Genomic DNA, 16,981 nt, shown 5'->3' on the forward strand with positions numbered 1-16,981 from the left:
TGATCAGAGCAGGGGGTTTTAAGAGGACAAATGCTTTATGGGAAAGAAGTTCTCTGCATTAAAGCACCAGCCTCAGGAGCAGATCTGCCCAAATCCCAAACTGACTCCTGCACCCTCTGGGCCACAGCCACATCCATGCCCTGGCACAGAAGGGCTGCTCTGCTGGCTGCAGCTGATGGAGCTGTGGAGAATGAGTTCTGTTATATTTACATGCTCTTGCAGATTGGTGTTACACTTGCACAGCTTTGGTGGGCAGAGGATTGTAGGGCAGCTCCAGCTGACCCACAGATTAATGCAGCAGGAGCTCTTTAACTGTGAAATCTCTCTTAAATGCAAAAATGTTTATCTTGCAGGGCAGTAGCTAATTTTTCATCCTGACGGTAATGTAGCTCAAATCCCAGCCTCCTGCCCCTCTCTGTTCCAGTCACCCTCCAACACACATGGGCACAGAGATAAATTCAATACAACCAGCCCATTGCCAAAGTGGCATCAAGTTCCTGCTGGAATTTGATGTTAGTGGCAGTGCAAACCCATTTGCTCATAGTTGCCTGTGGGTCTCAGAGCATTTCAGCCACCCTGTGGGCTGTGAGATGGGCACCTGAAACCCAGCAGCACAAAGCCCAGCCAGCAAGTGACAGCCTCCCCTGCCCCAGGGAGGAGAGAGAAGAGCGGCCTCACAGGCAGCAGGACCCTGCCCACAGTGTCCCCTCTGCCCACCCGGGGTGAACAAGGAGATGCCCCTGGCTGTGGCTGGGCAGCAGCTGCTTCTTCTTCCATTAATGACGAGACATAAATTAAACATGGAGAGTTAAACGGGTCATCGGTGGAGCCCCAGCCTCGCTGCCTCCAGACCAGAGACTCATTTTAGCCCGCCTCAAAACACCAGTACAGTTTTTAATAGAGTTTATTTTGCCACTTGCATTATTTTTTGTAAGCCCTTCCTGCAGTCCCCGCTGCGTTGGCAGGGAAAGCGTTCCCGCCGCGTGCCAAAGAAATGGCTATTTTTAAACTCCCCGTGTTTGTCAGCGCTTTCAGCTCGAGTGGCTGATGGAGAAGCCAGTTTTGCAGCACCCGGTGTCCCGCAGAGGGTCGAGTGGCCTTTGCCAGGAGATGGTGGCACAGACGTGGGCGCTGTGCCTGGCCACGCTGCCGGGGGTGATGGTCCAGCCTGCTCATCCCTGGCATGTGCCAGATCCACACCAAAGCCCTGTTCAGGATGCCATGCTGCTGGGACCCACCACGGCCACCAGATTTCAGGCATCGCAGCCTCTGTGCCTTTGCAGACACCTATGAAATCATCAGGCAAGGCTGCAAACACAAGCTGGCTCCCGGGATTTGGCCTTTCTCCCTGCCCTTTGCTGGGAATGCCAATCCAGGCATCAAACCCAGGCCTGTTTTCCAGTTGATGGCTCCACCAGGGAATTGGGGCCAGAGAAGGATCCAAGGGGGTGAGAGCTGTGTGTGGGTCACAGCAGACCCAGTCTCAGAACAGCAAAGAGCCTCTGGGTGCTCATACCAGAGCAGGGCCTGTGGCAAAAGCCCTGGCATCCTCTGCAGCTGAAACACTGGTGGGATTTTCTGGGCAGGGCCAGGCTTTGCAGGGATGAAGAGGTTTCAGCATCCACAGGTAGAAAATGAAAAAAAAAAAAAAAAAAGAAAAAAAAGAAAGGGGAGAAAAGGATAGAGTGGTCATGCATGAAATTATTTCATTTCAGTGATGCGGGGGGTGCATTTGGTAAGTCCAGTTCATAGAGAAATGGAGGTATAGAAAGGTACAGCCACCAGCCATGGAGATGTGGGAAGGGGTAGGAATGGGGCTGAGCAGAGAAGGCCAGGGAAATCTCCAAAGTCCAGGGAGTCTGGTGAGAGAAGGGACCCCCAACACACCGCAGAGGCTCTTTCTGGGGTCAAGCTGCAGCAGGACAGGCTGTCCCAGATGATCGGGGCAGGATGGTGACAGCAAGGAGACACGAGCAGCCACAGGACCTGGCACTGGGCAGAAGCTCCTTAGCAATCCCTGTCATCAAGATCATCACTGTTATTTATTATTTAGGGCCTGACAGACCTAAATATTCATTAGCAGGACTTTGTGGGAGGGGTGTGAACACGTGCATGGGGTTCAAGTGTCCTGCTCTCCTGCCTCTCCAGGGATGGGATAAAAGCAGGGATGAGGACTGGCTGGAGCTGGTGCTGCTACCTGAGCCTGGCAAGGATGAACTGCAGCCCTGCAAGACCCTAAACTGTCATATTTCATCCTGGTCTGGTTCTCCACACTCCATGAAACAGCCTCACATGAGCGCTGGGATGCTGCTGAGGCAGGGAGGGGACCCCATGGTCAGCACAGACCCCACCAGTGCTACCCTCACAAACCCAGCACCCCCAGCACCTGCAGACAGGGGCTGCCTGGCAGCCAGGCCAATGTCTTCAGTAGGTTTGATCAGGGGTGAAATCAAATATTTCTACAAAACCATCCTCCAGCCAGCCAGTGACACTGTCCTCCCTTTTGCCTCCTTCCACCTGATTTCATCCCTCATCTAAAGAGATTGGTACTGTGCTTTCCCTGGCACAGCGTGGACACTTCAGCTCCCCCTTGGCTAGAGGTGGGGCAGCAGCAAATCCCACATTCAGGGAGACCCTCATCCCGTGTTTCCTTAGCAGCTGCTGTGGCCCTTCACTCTCACCAGCAGGGCCAGGTTGTGCCCGTGTTCTTGCTGGCGAGCATGGGAGCAGGACCCGTGGTTTGTGCCCCAGGCGGAGCTCAGCAAAGCTCTCGAGTGGACTTTCCCAGGTCAGAAATTACCTGTCCGAAAATCACGGTGTTTCCCAGCGGAGAGGCCAGCAGGGTCACGGTGCCCAGCACCAGACCAGAGCAGAGGCAGATGGACAGGGCCGGGGGAAAGAAGGAGGATGAGGATGATGAAGGCTCTGCGAGCAGCAGGGAGTGGGTCCTGCGGGCATTCCCAGCTCTTTCCCTCACCGAGCTGCCCCCCAGCCCCCGGCAGTTCCGAGCTGCCTAATTAGCTCTCCCTGCTCCCAGCGCCGTCCAGCTGGAGCCGGAGGGCAGGGCAGACAAAAGCCTCGCTATTGACAGCCCCTCCGAGGAAGGGGCTTTTCTTCTCCCCCTCGCTTTTCTTTTCAAGCCCCTCTCCCCCCGCTTTGGGCCGGGGCCACGGGCTCATTAGCGCCGGGGCTCGCTGGATGGAGGCGGCAGATGGCAGCCAGGCGGCTGGCGCGGCCGGCCCCGCCGCCGCCTCTCCCCGCGGAACAGATGCCCGGCCAGCAAGGGGGAGGATTACCGGGAGTGGGAGGGCAGGCGGCACTCAGGGCTGCCAGCGGGGCTTCCTCCCCGGCAGCACACCCCACGTCCCTGCCGGGGGGTTGCCAGCCCGCTGGGGACTCGCGGCCGCCAAAGGAAGCCAGAGGTTGGGATGGCCAAAAGGCCACAGGAGAACCGCGCTGGGGTACCGAGACCTCCGACACTGCAGTGCCGTGGCTGCTCCTGCCTTGTCCCAGTGCAGCGGGGAGGACACGTTACCCTTGTCCCAGCTGTTCGCAGCAGCACCCAGACTCCTCTCCAAGATCACCCGCAATGGCAAACTACCGCTTAATCCCACTTCAGCAGCACATCCCTCCCGCTCCGCGCACCCCGGGGGATTAAGGGTTAAAGCACAAATCCCCAGCGCTGCCCTGATGTGACCCACTTAGACCATCTGGCAGGGAGGGATGCAGGAGCCTCCTCTCCCCAGCGCTGCCGGCGCTCACTCGCATCACCGGCTGCCCCTGGAGCTGACACCAGCACCCGCAGGCCCCAGCCCCAGAGTGCCCAAAAGTGATTTTTGCTGAGTTTCTGGGGACGGGGCAGAGACAGGGCAGCTCATGGCAACAATACCGTGGCTGGCAGTGTGGCAGCAGAGAACTAAACCACCCCCAGAATCATCCCACAAGCCCCCACGCTCCTACCAGCTCCAGTTCCTGGGACACCTGGAGCATCTCCCACCTAGATGTCCCCAGGTCCCAGCACCGGTGCTGATGGAATTCTTAGTGCTTGCTCCAAGTGGGACAGGGCTCCCAGCCCCGTGCTGTGCCCGAGGTAACAGCCAGGGAAGGGATGCAGACAAAAGCCCAGCCCAGAGGGAGGGAAGCGGATCCTGCTCTGGGGCTGGGGCCAGAGCATGGTGTTCATACTCATCCCCAGAGGCCGGTGGCACCTTAACACAGCAGAATTTAAAAGTGTTTTCATTCACCTGAGCCAAAGCCCCATCCTCATGGTCCAGTGAGAGAGACCGAGGCCCCCCTGGTTTGACAGAGGAGCTCAGGGCAGGGTAGGTGATCCCTGTACCTGACCCCATCCCTCCCCAGCACACTGGGCACAAAACCCCCTCAAATCCCACACTGGGATTTTGCATATGCTGGAGCAATTCCCCTGCAAAGGCAAGCTCTGGGTCAGCCCCACCATGCAGTCCCTCACCATGCAGTCCCTCACCCTCAGCTGCACAGCAAAGCCCCACCAGGCCCTGTGTGGGCAAAGGTTAATTGGAAAAGCCCCTTTCCCCATCACCTTGGTTTTTCCTTTCACTCTGCAAACTGGTCAATAATCCATTTACTTTGGCAGAGCTCTGCTCTGGGCACAAAGCTGTCTGGGGGGCTGGATTTCATGCCCCCCCAGCCCCAGCAGGAGGGAAGGTATTACTGCACTCTTTTGTTCCAGGATGAACCGTGGGTTTAGCAAAGCTTTAACCCTCCCAACCTCCAAGACAGCTTGATGGGAATTTAGATGGAAGAGGCTTTACCTGCCGAAGCAGCAGGGAGGTAGTGATGAGGGATGGGGCAAGGAGAAAAAGCATCACTTTCTGTCCAGGTAACCCCATCGCTGCCCCACAAGGATGCAGATTGGGCTCTTAGCCATTCTCAGGGCACCCTGCAGGATGTTTTGGGCTATGGACACTGGCGGGGGGGGTCCCTGGCAGGAGCCAGGCAGCTGAGCCCCTTGACACTCCACGAGGGCACAAGCCCAGCCAGGAAAACTGATGGGAGGTGGGCAGCACTGGCCTAGAAACCATGGCAGCGTCTCCACTGCTGTGGGAAGCATGGGGCCAGATCCAGGGCAGGGTGTTTGCAGGGGACCAGCTGTCAAGTGTGGGAGAAAACAGGAATCCAGATGGTCATCTTAATATTTCATTTGGCTAACTGGTTTCCCCATCTCCTCTCTGGCACCACAGTCATTTGCTCTTAAATTATTCGGGAGTATCGTCAGGGAAGAGAGGCTGATCCAAGCAGAGCGTAGCGAAACCTTCCAGAAAAACAAACCCAGAGCGGAGCCAGGCACAGAGACCACTACAAGAGGAGCTGCTGCAAGCCTTGGGTCTGTTCTGTCCACAGACAGGGAGCAGGAGCCTGGCTCTGGCTACTGCTGGACTACGGGTCTAGGGCCAGCTTGGGGACATCACTGTGCAGCCCAGTGGGGACCCACTGCACAGCCCCTGGGAGTGTGAGACCCTGCATCTCAGAGGTGTGATCCTGCCCGGACGGCAGCTCAGGCTCCCGGCAGAGCCCTGTAGGATGCGAGCCGAGCCGGCAGCACCAATGACAAGAGCTGGGAACCACAGCATCTCTGTCCCCGCAGCCTTTGGTGGCAGCCCCTGGAGCAGCAGAGCCCCTCCGTGCCAGGGACAGGGTGAGCCCAGTGAGTGCCCCATGGACCCCGGGGCGAGCCCCGCCAGGCTGGCCCCACTCTGTGCAGCTGCCACAGCGCAGGGAACATCCCTGGCCCCGGCAGCACGTGCTGCCAGGTGACAAAAGGAGCCGAGCTGCGCTGACCCGGCAGCGGTGTGGCCGGAGCACAGCCCGGCATGGGCACCTGGATCTGCTGGTGCCCACCACAAAGCACAGCAAAGCCGAGCTGGTGAGGCCGCTTTGCTCTGTGCCAAGAGCTCCCGCACTGTTTCACTCCCACCGGAGCTGTCACTACCGACAGCACAGAGAGGGGCACGCATTTGGGAACTTTTTAATGATCCGCAAACACCCCGAGCTGCGGTGCTCAGCCTCACCAGGATGTCTGTGCAATCCAAACTGCTGGCTAGATAGAGCCAGGCATCATTCCTGGCACACAGGCTGTATTTCCCCAGAACCTGAATTTGTTGCCTTATACACCTCCAGCTGCAAGATATTTAAGCAGCACAGCTCACTTAGGAACCTCCAGGCAGGAGTGTGTGTGTGAGCCAGCCCTCAGCCCTTCATGAGCCGACCATTCCCGAGGCAGGGATAGAGAAAAACACGGTGGTTCCTCTCCGCCACAGAGGCTGAAGCCCTGAAAACGTTGCCTGCGGAAACAAGAGTTGCTCTTCTCAGTTGGAGGCTGAACCCATGCTTTTCCCATTTTCCTACCCAGATTAATGGAAATCAGAGAGATTGGAAAAATTCACACTCAGCAGCTGGGCTGAAGGGGCAGGAGGGACCCCCATCCTCACTGCTGCTGTGGCTCACAGCCTCCACTGGCACGGGAAGCATCCGAAATGGCTCATTGCAAAGGATCTCTCTCCTCCCTAGTACAGGCTGAGCCCCCAACACCCAGCCTCCTGCAGACCAAGCCCCTCTCCTCTACAGACAACACCTCCATGAACTTTGGCTTGTTCCCCACACCAGCTGGGCAGAACTCAGCGGAGGGAAAACAGGGCAAAGAGAGAAGAGAGCCAGCCAAAACATCCTTTGTTTATAAAAGCAGCACAAATAGTATATTATTAACAAATACTGAGACAATCAGCAAAATAAAGCTGGTCTAAATTAGAGTGTGCATGGCTGTGAGGAAGCCACACGACCTTTGCCTGTGTGACAGCCTGGCAGAGAGGCTCAAGGGGTACCTGCAGGCCCCTCACCTCTTTTCACAGCTTTCTCTGTTGCTCAGCCTCTGTCAAACATGGGGGCATCGACTTTCCTGGAGCAGGAGTACAGAACAAGTAATGGGTGAACAAAGTCAAGGCTGCTTGGCTGTGGGATGTGGGGGACACCATCCCCAGAGCTGTCCCTGTCCATGGCAGCAACCTGGCTGCTTGCACTGTGTGTCTCTGGGGGCACCAGCCTCCCCTCGGTGACAAGGCAGGGTCCAGCCCCAGGGGGCTGTTTCCCTCCCCAGGCTTCACCTTCCCAAGGGTCCGAAGCGAACAGCTGACACAGAGACAAGGCCACCAGCAGGACACACACCCCAGGGCTCTGCACAACGGGGATGGAGCTGGTCACACCTTCCAGCTGATGGCCCCCACCACTGCCCCCCTCTAGCCCAGCTAGAGCTTTGCAGACCCTCACCCTGCTCCCAGGCTCCAAGCACCACCGAGCCAAAGTTTCCCGAAGCTGCTCTGCTCTGGAGCACAGCACCTGCCCAGGAAGGGGGCTCAGCCAGCCAGCACCCCCCAGCCTCAGGCATGGGGAAGGTGCCCTGGCTCCTCCAGCCACGAACTGCTGCTGGTGGGGGGACACGTTCAGGACTCTCTTTATGGTGGGAAGGGGACTAGAGGTGGAGAAGGACGCGGGATCTCCAGACCCCCCCCTCCCGTGCCCCGGTAGCCCTTACCTGGGCAGCGGCTTGCGGGCGGTGATGCTGGCCACGATGATGCTCTCGGGTCGCGGCGTGGCCACGGCTTTGAAGGTGCCTCTCCAGAACTTCTCGAAGAGCTGCTTCTCGCCCTGCTGCACGCCGGCCATGGCCCCGGGACCCACGCCCAGCCCCCGGCCGGCCCCGCCGCTGTCCGCGGTGCTGAGCGCTACATCCCCCGCGCCGCCCGGCCCGGCCCGCAGCCCGGCCCGCTGCGGGGAGTGCGGCCCCGGCCGCCCCCGCCTCCCGTTTTGTGCCGGCGGGGCGGGCAGAGAGGCCGGACCCGCTGTCGTCCCCTCCCCGGCACCGCCCTCGCCGCAGCTGCGCCCAGAGCCGAGCTCGGAGAGGGGGCGGCTCCGGGGGCCCCGCGATCCGCTCGGGTCGTGGCTGCTCCCCCCGCGCCCCGCTCACCCCGCCGGGCGGCTCCTGGGGGGCTGCCACCCACTCGCAGCCCCCGGGACCCTCCGTGCGCTATCCCCATCATTTCCTTCCCCAGCCGAGAGGCCGCTTCCAGCTCGCTGCTGGATCGCGGGCACCGCTGCGCTTTGCCCTTTGCGGGGCGCAGAGCCTGCAGGGCACGGCGAGTCCCCGTCCCCACAGAGGCTGCCAGGAGCCTTCGTGTTTGCCCACTCCCAACCAGACACAAGTAAAGAAGGGAGAGCCTGGAGCCACAGCTGAGGGAGAAAGCGGCAGGAGGCCGTAGAGACCGCTCTGTAACTCGTCCATACCGATACCCATACGGGACAGAGAATTCGAAATACAGCTCCGTTGGACCACCTCCACCTCCCTTCTTATTTAACTGGGAAGGGGCAGAGATGGAGCATGCAGTTCCTCGGCTCCAGTGCAGTGGCAGGCTGGGAATCCTACAGTGGGGTCCCAACCAGCTCTGAAAACAATTCCTCACCTTCCAGGCAGGATTTGACCCGCCAGGACCAGACGCGTGGGGAGGGAGGAAGAGCTGGGGCGGCAAGCGCAGCGCTGCAATTTCCCTCAGCCTATGCGCTGAGTACAATAAAAACGTCTTTAGGAGAAAACGCTTCTTCTACCACATGCTTTGAAGCGCAAGTAAAAGCTGGTGACCTTGGATGAATGAGACTGTCTCTATTGTGCCTCAGAAACCCGCACGATACGCTTATGTAAGCGGCGGGGGGATAATGGAGCCGGGAACAACAGGCGGTGGGAGTCGGAGAAGAAGGAAAATCACGGGGAAACTTAATCGCTTCTTTGCGACAAATACAACACTAGCAGAAGGCTCGTTCTGGCGGCGATGATGGCAACTCCTTCCCTGCCCCGTCTGTGCCGCGGTAGCCGGGGTCAGGAGCGGTGTCCCCGCAGCCCCGGTGGCACACGCGGGCTGGGCTCTGTGCCGCGGGGCACGGGCGGCTGGAGAGGGATGCTGGGGAAGCGGCAGCAGCCAGAGCGGGCACGGATCCAGCAGGGCTTAGAGAAACGCTGTCATCTCTGCCAAACAATGCCTAAAAACCCGACAGGGAAGGACAGCGTTCACGCACGGCGCAGAGATGCTCGCTGAGAGGCTGCTCACTCCGGGAAACTGCCCGAGGGAAAGGCCGGCTCGGAGCTGCTGCTCCAGCCCGGGGCAGATGTCACAGCGGGGATCCTCCAGGGACAGTCACAGGCAGGAAAGGGCAGAAGGAGCAGGAGAAAGGGTTTGAGAGGCTAGAGCTGCCCCGCTGTGAAAGCACGGCTGGGGAGGGCACACACAGCAGCCCCAGGACAGCCACCAGTGGCCCAGCACTCCTCCTGCCGCTGGGCAGGGACAGGGATTCCCCACCCGAGCAAATCCAAGCTTGGTTTTCCTCTGGCCCTTCCAGTCATTCCCACAGAACACAGGCTGTCCATTAGGAACCTGTTTCCCCTTTAGAGCACATTAAACTCAATATACAGAGATCAGGTATAAGTACACACACTCCCCAGTGTTGCTCTGATTTGCTGGTGAGTGACCCAAACGTGGGGTGAAGGTCAGGCAGGAGCCCCACCGGCACTGTGAGCCCCAACCCTCCTCTGGTGCCTCATTAACGACACACCCTGCAAGGCATCACCATCCCCTGGGCTTTGCAGGATGAGCCCAACCAACCCCCAGCTGCAACCAGCGGCACTCCGGGGCATTTCACCCCTCCACCAGCGATCTCTCTAATCGCCCTAACGTTAAGTCCCAAATAAAAGGAATAATAAATGTTTGCACTATTAAATTAGCAGCACGGGTGGTGTGTGGGCAGGAGGAAGGCTGCGATCATTACAAGAGCCTCTCTCCTGCGCACCTTGTGGAGACATCAGTGAGCCAATTGCTTAATTGGTTAACGGAGGCTCCCAAGAATAGACTTCCCTGCTATAGAATAACTGTGCAGTAATAAATTGTCTCATAAATAAACAGCCGAAGAAAGCATTACAAGATACCCAGAAAAAGCACTATATCACAAGCAGAAAGGATGCTGTACGCCTCTGGTGTGTCTGTTAATCTGGGGCATTGCAAACGCTTCTCTGAACTGGGCTGGTGTCCCTATGGGGGCTGTGGGACTGGTCCCATGGGGGTGGACACGGCCACAGCATCCCTGGAGCCCCCACAGGTGCTGCCTGCCCTGTGGGACCGCTGTTTGCCAGCAGCACAGAGCCCTCAGTTAGTCACCCATGGGAGTGCCATAAATGCCAGCCTGGGTTATTTACAGCTGCAGCAGTAATGTGGGGCTCTGCCAGGTTCAAATGTTTGCTATAAACTGTAGCAGAGCGAGTGAGCGTTGGGATGGGAACAGAGAAACTGGGGCCTTAAAGGATAATTGCACTTTTCCTCTTAATCAGAACCTAATAATAAAAGAAAATATAATAGTATAAAATATAAATAATACAAAATACAAAAACTGTCTTCTTTAAAGAGCTCCACTTTCATTATTTGGGTTTTTTTGACACTTTTAAAGGGCTTCTCCCCTGTGCAGGGGGGCTGCAGACCAGGCTCTTCCCAAGGCTGCAGGCCCCCAGCTCTGCTTGCCACACCTGGCTCTGCAGCCCTACAACCCCCTGTACCCCACAATTAAACACCCAGAAGCCTCCTGACTGCCCAAACCTTTTTTTTGTCATTCCACCCACAGAAAAGCCATTTCCACCCACAGGAAACCCAGGAGTGCCCATGGCCCTGGGGCAACTGCAAGGCTGTGCTGGCCCCTTGGGCACAGGATGGTGGCAGAGACCACCCTGTCCCCTCCCTCTATCACCCTGCCCAAGTTTCTCCAAGCAGTAAATAAGGGCAGGGGGAAGTGGAGCTGCAGCTTTCCCTGCAGAGTGCCATGGCTGTGGGTGCATGCACTGCCCACAAGGGCCATCCATCAGTGCTCAGCTCAGGAGCTTCAGGATGCTGCACCTGGTGTGAGGGGGCTGCTGGGGCTGATAGTGGGGTGAGGACCTGTGCTCCCCTTGTCTGGGTCGATAAAGGATGGGCATGCCCTTGTCCCCTCCATCAGCACTGGCTCCACTGTGCCTGTGCAGGGAAAAGGGAAACCTGTGGGGTCTGAGCGTGAAAAACCACTATGGGAGTGGGACCAGCACAGGGTGGGACATCCCCAGCCAGCCCCGGGATCTCAGGATACCTCTCCATCATCTCCAGACGGGCACTGGATGCCTCTCCATCATCTCCAGGTGGACATCAGGGACCTGCCAAGCCTGTGTCCTCCTCCCCAGGACCAGGCGTGTCCCACCCCGGCTTTCTGTGCTGGCCTCTGTGGAAACAGCTGGCTTCTCTGTGTCAGGAGGGGGCTCTGCTGCTCACCTGCCCACGCATCTGCTCCAACAAAAGCCTTTTTGCCTCCCAGCTTACCCAGTGAAGACGCCCGGCCTGGATATTTAGGCAGCAGGAGAGCAAAAGGCACAGGGACAGACGCTGTGAGCGCTCCCAGGCAGAGCCATCGGCAGCCGCCGGGAAGAGTGGAATGGAAGAGCAGCGGGGGAGGAGGCAAGCCAGGCCATGTCCTTTTCTTCCCTTTGGCTCTAAAAAAGCTCCAGACTGGAAAGGCGGATGGAGGGTTGGAGCTGAAAATATGATTTTTCCCCTCTGAGTGGCAGTGGCCGCGAAGGCGAGCCAGCCCCGGGGACCTGCAGCAAAGCTGCGCAGCGCTGCCACTGCTGAGTGCCACCGCCGAAAGGTCACACACGGCTGGCACCGGGGGACGGAGGGGACAGAGCCCGCAGCCACGCGTGTCCGAGCAGAAGACACAGGGCCTGGCTTTCCAGAGCTCCTGGCTGGGCTGCGGGGGGCACAGGCAGCCCCCGGCCGTGGGCAGAAGGTCCCAGGGCCCCGAGGATGTTCTCCACGGAGCTGGGGAGGCTGCTCGCCTCTCTCTGCCCTCCTCGCTGGCGATTAGCAGCCTCCAATCACACGGACAGCACCACTGATGCTGGAAGAATTGCTGGCAGCTCTGCCGGGTCCCAGCCTCAGCTCAGGTCTGGCTGGAGGGGGGAGTTTGGGGATGCTCAGCACGAGTCTGGGATGCAGAGCAGGAAGGCATTGGGCTTTTGCCTTTGGCTTGGGAACGGTGGAAGGGGTCAGACTCAGTTTGTGCATCCTCCTCCAAGCCAGCACCGAGATGTTTCCATTCCTGGCTCACCCCAGCTCCTGCTTCCCTTCCTCCAGCACCTCCCTGCACTGAACCCACGAGCAGAGGGTTCAATGGCAGGAGAAGGTCTCAGCTCCCCAAACTGCTCGAGCTCACCCTTCACTCTTCCTTGGCCACCCCTTGCACAAAAGTCCATCTCCCTGGGGTAGCTGAGATCCGGGTAAGGTGGGAGAGAGACAAGGGGCAATCCCCACCCTTTCACTTGGGATTCAGATCTTAAAACTCCTCTCATGAGCCCCCAGGAAGATGCTGCCCAAGACCAAAGGTATTTAACCAAATCTGCCTGGGGAACACTGATGGGACAAGTGGTTTGACCCCATACAATCACCTCTCACTTAGTTTTTTTCCCTGGATTTTCCCCACTCTGGATTATTGGGGCAGTGGGAGCAGTGGATGGAGGAGCCTCCTCAGCCCCTGCAACGCAGGGCTGCCCACACCACAGGGGGATGGAGCAGGAGGGAGCAAAGTGCTGCATTTTGGCTTTTATAGACTATTACTGATAATGGGGAAGAACAAAAATGCTTTAAAATAAAGCACTCGAGGGCGTCAGCCTAAGCGTTAAATAGGCTTCTGCTAAAATGGTGCTTCCACTGAAAAAGCTTCCTGATTTGGATTGGAGGAATTACCCTGCTTGGGAGAAAGCTGGATCTCTGATAAAGCCAGGGGGACAGGCAGCCCCATCCAGGGAAAGGGGCTCTGGTGCTTCTCCTGCGGGTGGGATTGCTCCCACCCGGCATTCAGGGTGCTCCTTGCTCAGCTCACTGCCACCCATGCAGAGGTGGCTCAGGAGAGCACCCACTCCCCTAAATTTTAGGCTTCCCATCCGTGTGGGGAGCTGCACTGCCCTTGTAAAACACACACAGAGCATTTTGCAGTGTTAATGGGCAGCACAACTGCTAATGTGTAAACTTTTACTGCTCTGGAGGGTAAACAGAAAGTTTGGGGAGCAGAGACTTCCCATTAAGATGCACTAATGAAACGTGAAAATGTTTTAGTGTGCTATAATTTTATATATTTTTGAGAGCAGCTGCAGTGCTGTTCCATTTGTGGCTAATTTAAGCACAATTAAACCAGGCTAAATTACAGCCAAGTACGCTGCAGGAACTGATGTGACAAGGGACGTGTCCAAGGGCCCCAAATCTCGCTGACCTTGCTGTCACTATTCAGGCTGCTTTGCAGGCTGGGTCAAGAACTGACAGCTCCTGGAGCTCACCCAAAGGTCACAGCAGATCCCTGAGGACAGTGGAATCTTCCAGCCAGGGTAGGGCAAGTGCCCCATGGGCTCCGGAGCTGTTGGGGGTATCTGGGTGTGCCTGGATCTTGGAAAGGTCCTCTTCCCTGTTGTTGGGAGCTTGGATGAGCCCAGGGCTGTAGCAAACTCTTCCTGCTTGGCCAGAGACCCCCACTGTCCCTTGCAGCAGCCCTGATGTCCTTCCTGGGACTTCTCCTCAACCCCCAATTACCTGGTGAATGCTGAGGCTGCATCCCACACCTCACCCCAGCAGCTCCTGGGGAGGCTGATTCACCTCAGAAAAAACAAACAAACAAACAAACAAAACAAAACACAACCAAACAAAAATCTCATTTTTCTGGAGAATGAAAGAGCTGGTGGGATTTTTTTTTTCCTTTTGGGTAAAGGGACGAACAGAATACCGAGAGGCTGTGTCGTGCCTGCTGGCATCACCTTGGCAGCATCCCGAGCTGGTGGCTGCACTGCTGGCTCCTGGCTCCCCTCAGCAGGGATGCAGTCCCACAGCCTCAGGTCCTGCATGGTTTAGGGTGCAGAGCCTGCTCTCAGCAGTTTGGGGGTGCTTTTTACTGCTCTGGTTAGCTGAGGGTGGCCGTGCCCAGTGAAGATTGCTCCCAGGCTTTCAAAAAGCACCAGCAGCCAGCTCAGGGCTCCCGCAGCCCCCGGCACAGGAACTGCCGTTTTCCCAAGGGCTTTTCCAGTTGATTTAGGCAATTGCTGTAAATCCCCTGTGGCCACTGGTTTCCAGCTGAGCCAGGTTAGACCAAATTCAGCTCAGGGAGAGCACGGCTGACATCCTCTCCCGGCCTTTAGGGATGCTCCTGGTGCCTAGGGGCACCTTGTCCCTGCAGATTTGTCCCCCACCTCTCCCCTAGGCAGACGGGCACCAGGCTTGGCACAGGAGCAGCAGAGCAGCACGGCAGGGCCAGGATTGTCCTACTCAGCCTTGCTGCAGGGCTTCCCTTTCACCTCCCTCCGTGCCTCTCCCCAACACCAGGGGCAGAGGGAACGCCACCCACTGCCCCTCACACAGCCGGGGCTGGTGAAGGTGACTCCGTGTCCCCATGCCTTAACACCCACGCGGAGCGGGTGACAGCAGAGCCACCCACAGCCCCCTCTGCTCCTGCTGCCTCTGACAAGCCCCGTTAACCAGCCCACACCTCATCAGCTCCACTTAGCAGGCAGGTCGTTCCCTGAGCCGCAGGCAGCTCCATCGCCGCGGCCGGGTGAGCCTCAGCATCCCCCGGGTGCTGCCGGTCCAACAGCCCCGGATCCCCCGATCCCCCAGATCCCGGCTCTGGAGGAGGCTGCAGCCGAGGCCAAATCTCCCCAGCGCGGTCGCCAGCTCCTCTCTAATTAATCCAATTACAACACTGCGTTGGCGGAGCAACTGGTGGATGAATTGCGGTTCGTTCCAGGTAGATGGGGGAGGAAACGTTCAAACTGGCTTCTTGTTTGCTGTTAACTGTGCAAAGCCCGGCCTCAGAGAGCTGGAGAGGAAGGAGTCCTGCCACCAGCATCATCCTCGGTGGGACAGCGAGGAGCTGGGTGCCTGCAGAGCCACTGCACTGCTCCCAGAAACAAATCTTTGCCTGAGACTAAAAAAACAAAGATTATGGGGACGAAGGTGAGAGCAGGAGTGTGAAGTAAAAGGCTGCTTGCTCTCAGATGTGCGTGTGTATATAGATATATATTTATATATATATTTAATAGAATAGAAAGGAGATTATTGGAAACAACTGATTGTTCAGACTGTCAAAGAGATGAAAGTGTCAGGAGTAAACAGATGCCGGTCACGATTCAGCACTCATTAAGGCAGGAGAAGGATTCATTTCATATGCATGATTAACTCCTGGCCACTGATGATTTACACAGCAGATGATCAAAGGAGAATTAATTATTGCACAAATCGGGCTGCTGCCAGCCCGGCCCCTGTCCCTGCCGGCGCTGCTGGTGGCACAGCCCGTGGTCCCCAAAACCAAAACAGCCCTGGCCAGCGCTGCCCCAGGCCATGCCTGGCCCGGCCGGGAGCTGTTTGCCCCCACAGCTCTCAACACATCCCCCCAATTCACCGCCCAGCACCCCGAGGATCCTGGGCTGCACCACCAGACACCGTCAGCGTCACCGGGGATGTCCAGCTCACCGACACATAGCCCAACCATCCCCTCCCGGTTTGCAGTAATTAACCGGGAAGGTGTCTCTCCACTTGACACCTTTTCTTTCCTTTGTGATGGAGTCTCTCCCCGTTACAAATCCACGCTGTAATTAAAGGAAGGAACTCCACTCCCTTCACCCGATTTACTTTTTAACACCGTCCCCTTTTGATCTCGTTTCTCTCTTAATTAAATTGCGAGCGTGAATCAACTCCACTTCCAAAGCTGCTCTGCCTCACTCACTTCCCTCCTCCGAGAAGAGCCGCCAAGAGTGACAGGCGAACAGCAGCTCTGCTCGTGCTGGCATGTCATGAGAGCACAGGGCTGGCAGAGGATCCTGCCGGGCTCACGCAGAGGAAACACGAACGCCAGGCCCAGGTGTGGAGCCGGGAGCGATGCTGTGGGATGATTTTACAGCCAGTTTTGGCCCTGGCAGGTGATGGAGGACACGGGGCAGCTGGAGAGGCATCACCCTTCTGCCTGTGCCCGCTCTCAGGGAGGCGAAACCCTGCTGGAAACAGCACCTGCTGGGATGGTCCATCTTTGGGAGCGGTGGGCTGAGAGTCCACAAAGGCCCTGCAGCCCCCACCGGCTCCGGGATCTCAGCCCACCCTCGAGCATGCCTGGCGTGTGTAGTGCCTGTCCCCGTATCCCTCCTGCCCCACGGCACCCCCGTGCCCTCCGGGCCCACTTCCCTGCACCTCCCCTCCCAGCTCCTCGGCCACCACGGAGGGACAATGGGATGTCACCCCCTGACCCGGAGAGCCCCGGCCCGGCCGGCGTGCTTCCCTGCGGTGCGGGAGGGCCGGGGAAGCCGCGTGTCCCGGGACCGGCGTGGCACCGTGACTCCCGCCGTGCAGTCTGGGGGGTGACACAGCTTTTAATGAGGGATTCTGGTAGTCTGAGCTTAAATGCACCGTTCTCTTGACTCACGACTGCAGCAGCACCGGGACAGGAGGAATAAACCAGAGAGGGCTCCCAGGAGTCTTATCCCGCTGGAAGCGTCCCCTGCGGACAGCCCAGAGGCAGGGCAGGGGGAGCGGCAGAGCCACCTCTGCTTCATCCCTTCATTGGGTGCAAATGAGCCTGATGCAAATTTAATGAACTGCTGATGACTATCGCCTTTATTTTTAAATCTGAATTCCCGCAGGAGTCACCTTCAGCAGGGAAGCAGCCCCTCCCCAGCGGCGGCAGCGGGGATTGATTGCCGGTAGCTGATCAGCGATTACACCCGGCGCGCTTCGGGGGTAAATAGCATCACCCTGGGCTGGGCACGGGGTGATGGCACATTCTGGGGTCCCCAGGAGCCTGCAGGGATGGAACCCACGGGGGTCACAGGCACCTCCGGGCTGGAGGGCACAGTCCCTCACATACT

At 57.9% G+C, this 16,981-nt stretch overlaps 1 protein-coding gene across 4 annotated transcripts in view; it reads right to left on the reverse strand.

Annotated features, from left to right (window-relative positions):
• The window catches only part of SRRM4 (serine/arginine repetitive matrix 4), a 42,246-nt gene extending 34,452 nt beyond the window's left edge, over positions 1-7,794 (reverse strand). For all 4 annotated transcript variants that reach the window (XM_038152588.1, XM_038152586.1, XM_038152587.1 and 1 more), the window contains exon 1: positions 7,565-7,794. In XM_038152588.1, the coding sequence (XP_038008516.1) occupies positions 7,565-7,695 (131 nt within the window). In that variant the 5' untranslated portion in view covers positions 7,696-7,794. The remainder of the gene's footprint in view (positions 1-7,564) is intronic.
• Between the last annotated feature and the right edge of the window lie 9,187 nt (positions 7,795-16,981).

Source organism: Motacilla alba, chromosome 15 (genome assembly GCF_015832195.1).
Source record: "Motacilla alba alba isolate MOTALB_02 chromosome 15, Motacilla_alba_V1.0_pri, whole genome shotgun sequence".
Taxonomy (NCBI): Eukaryota; Metazoa; Chordata; class Aves; order Passeriformes; family Motacillidae; genus Motacilla; species Motacilla alba.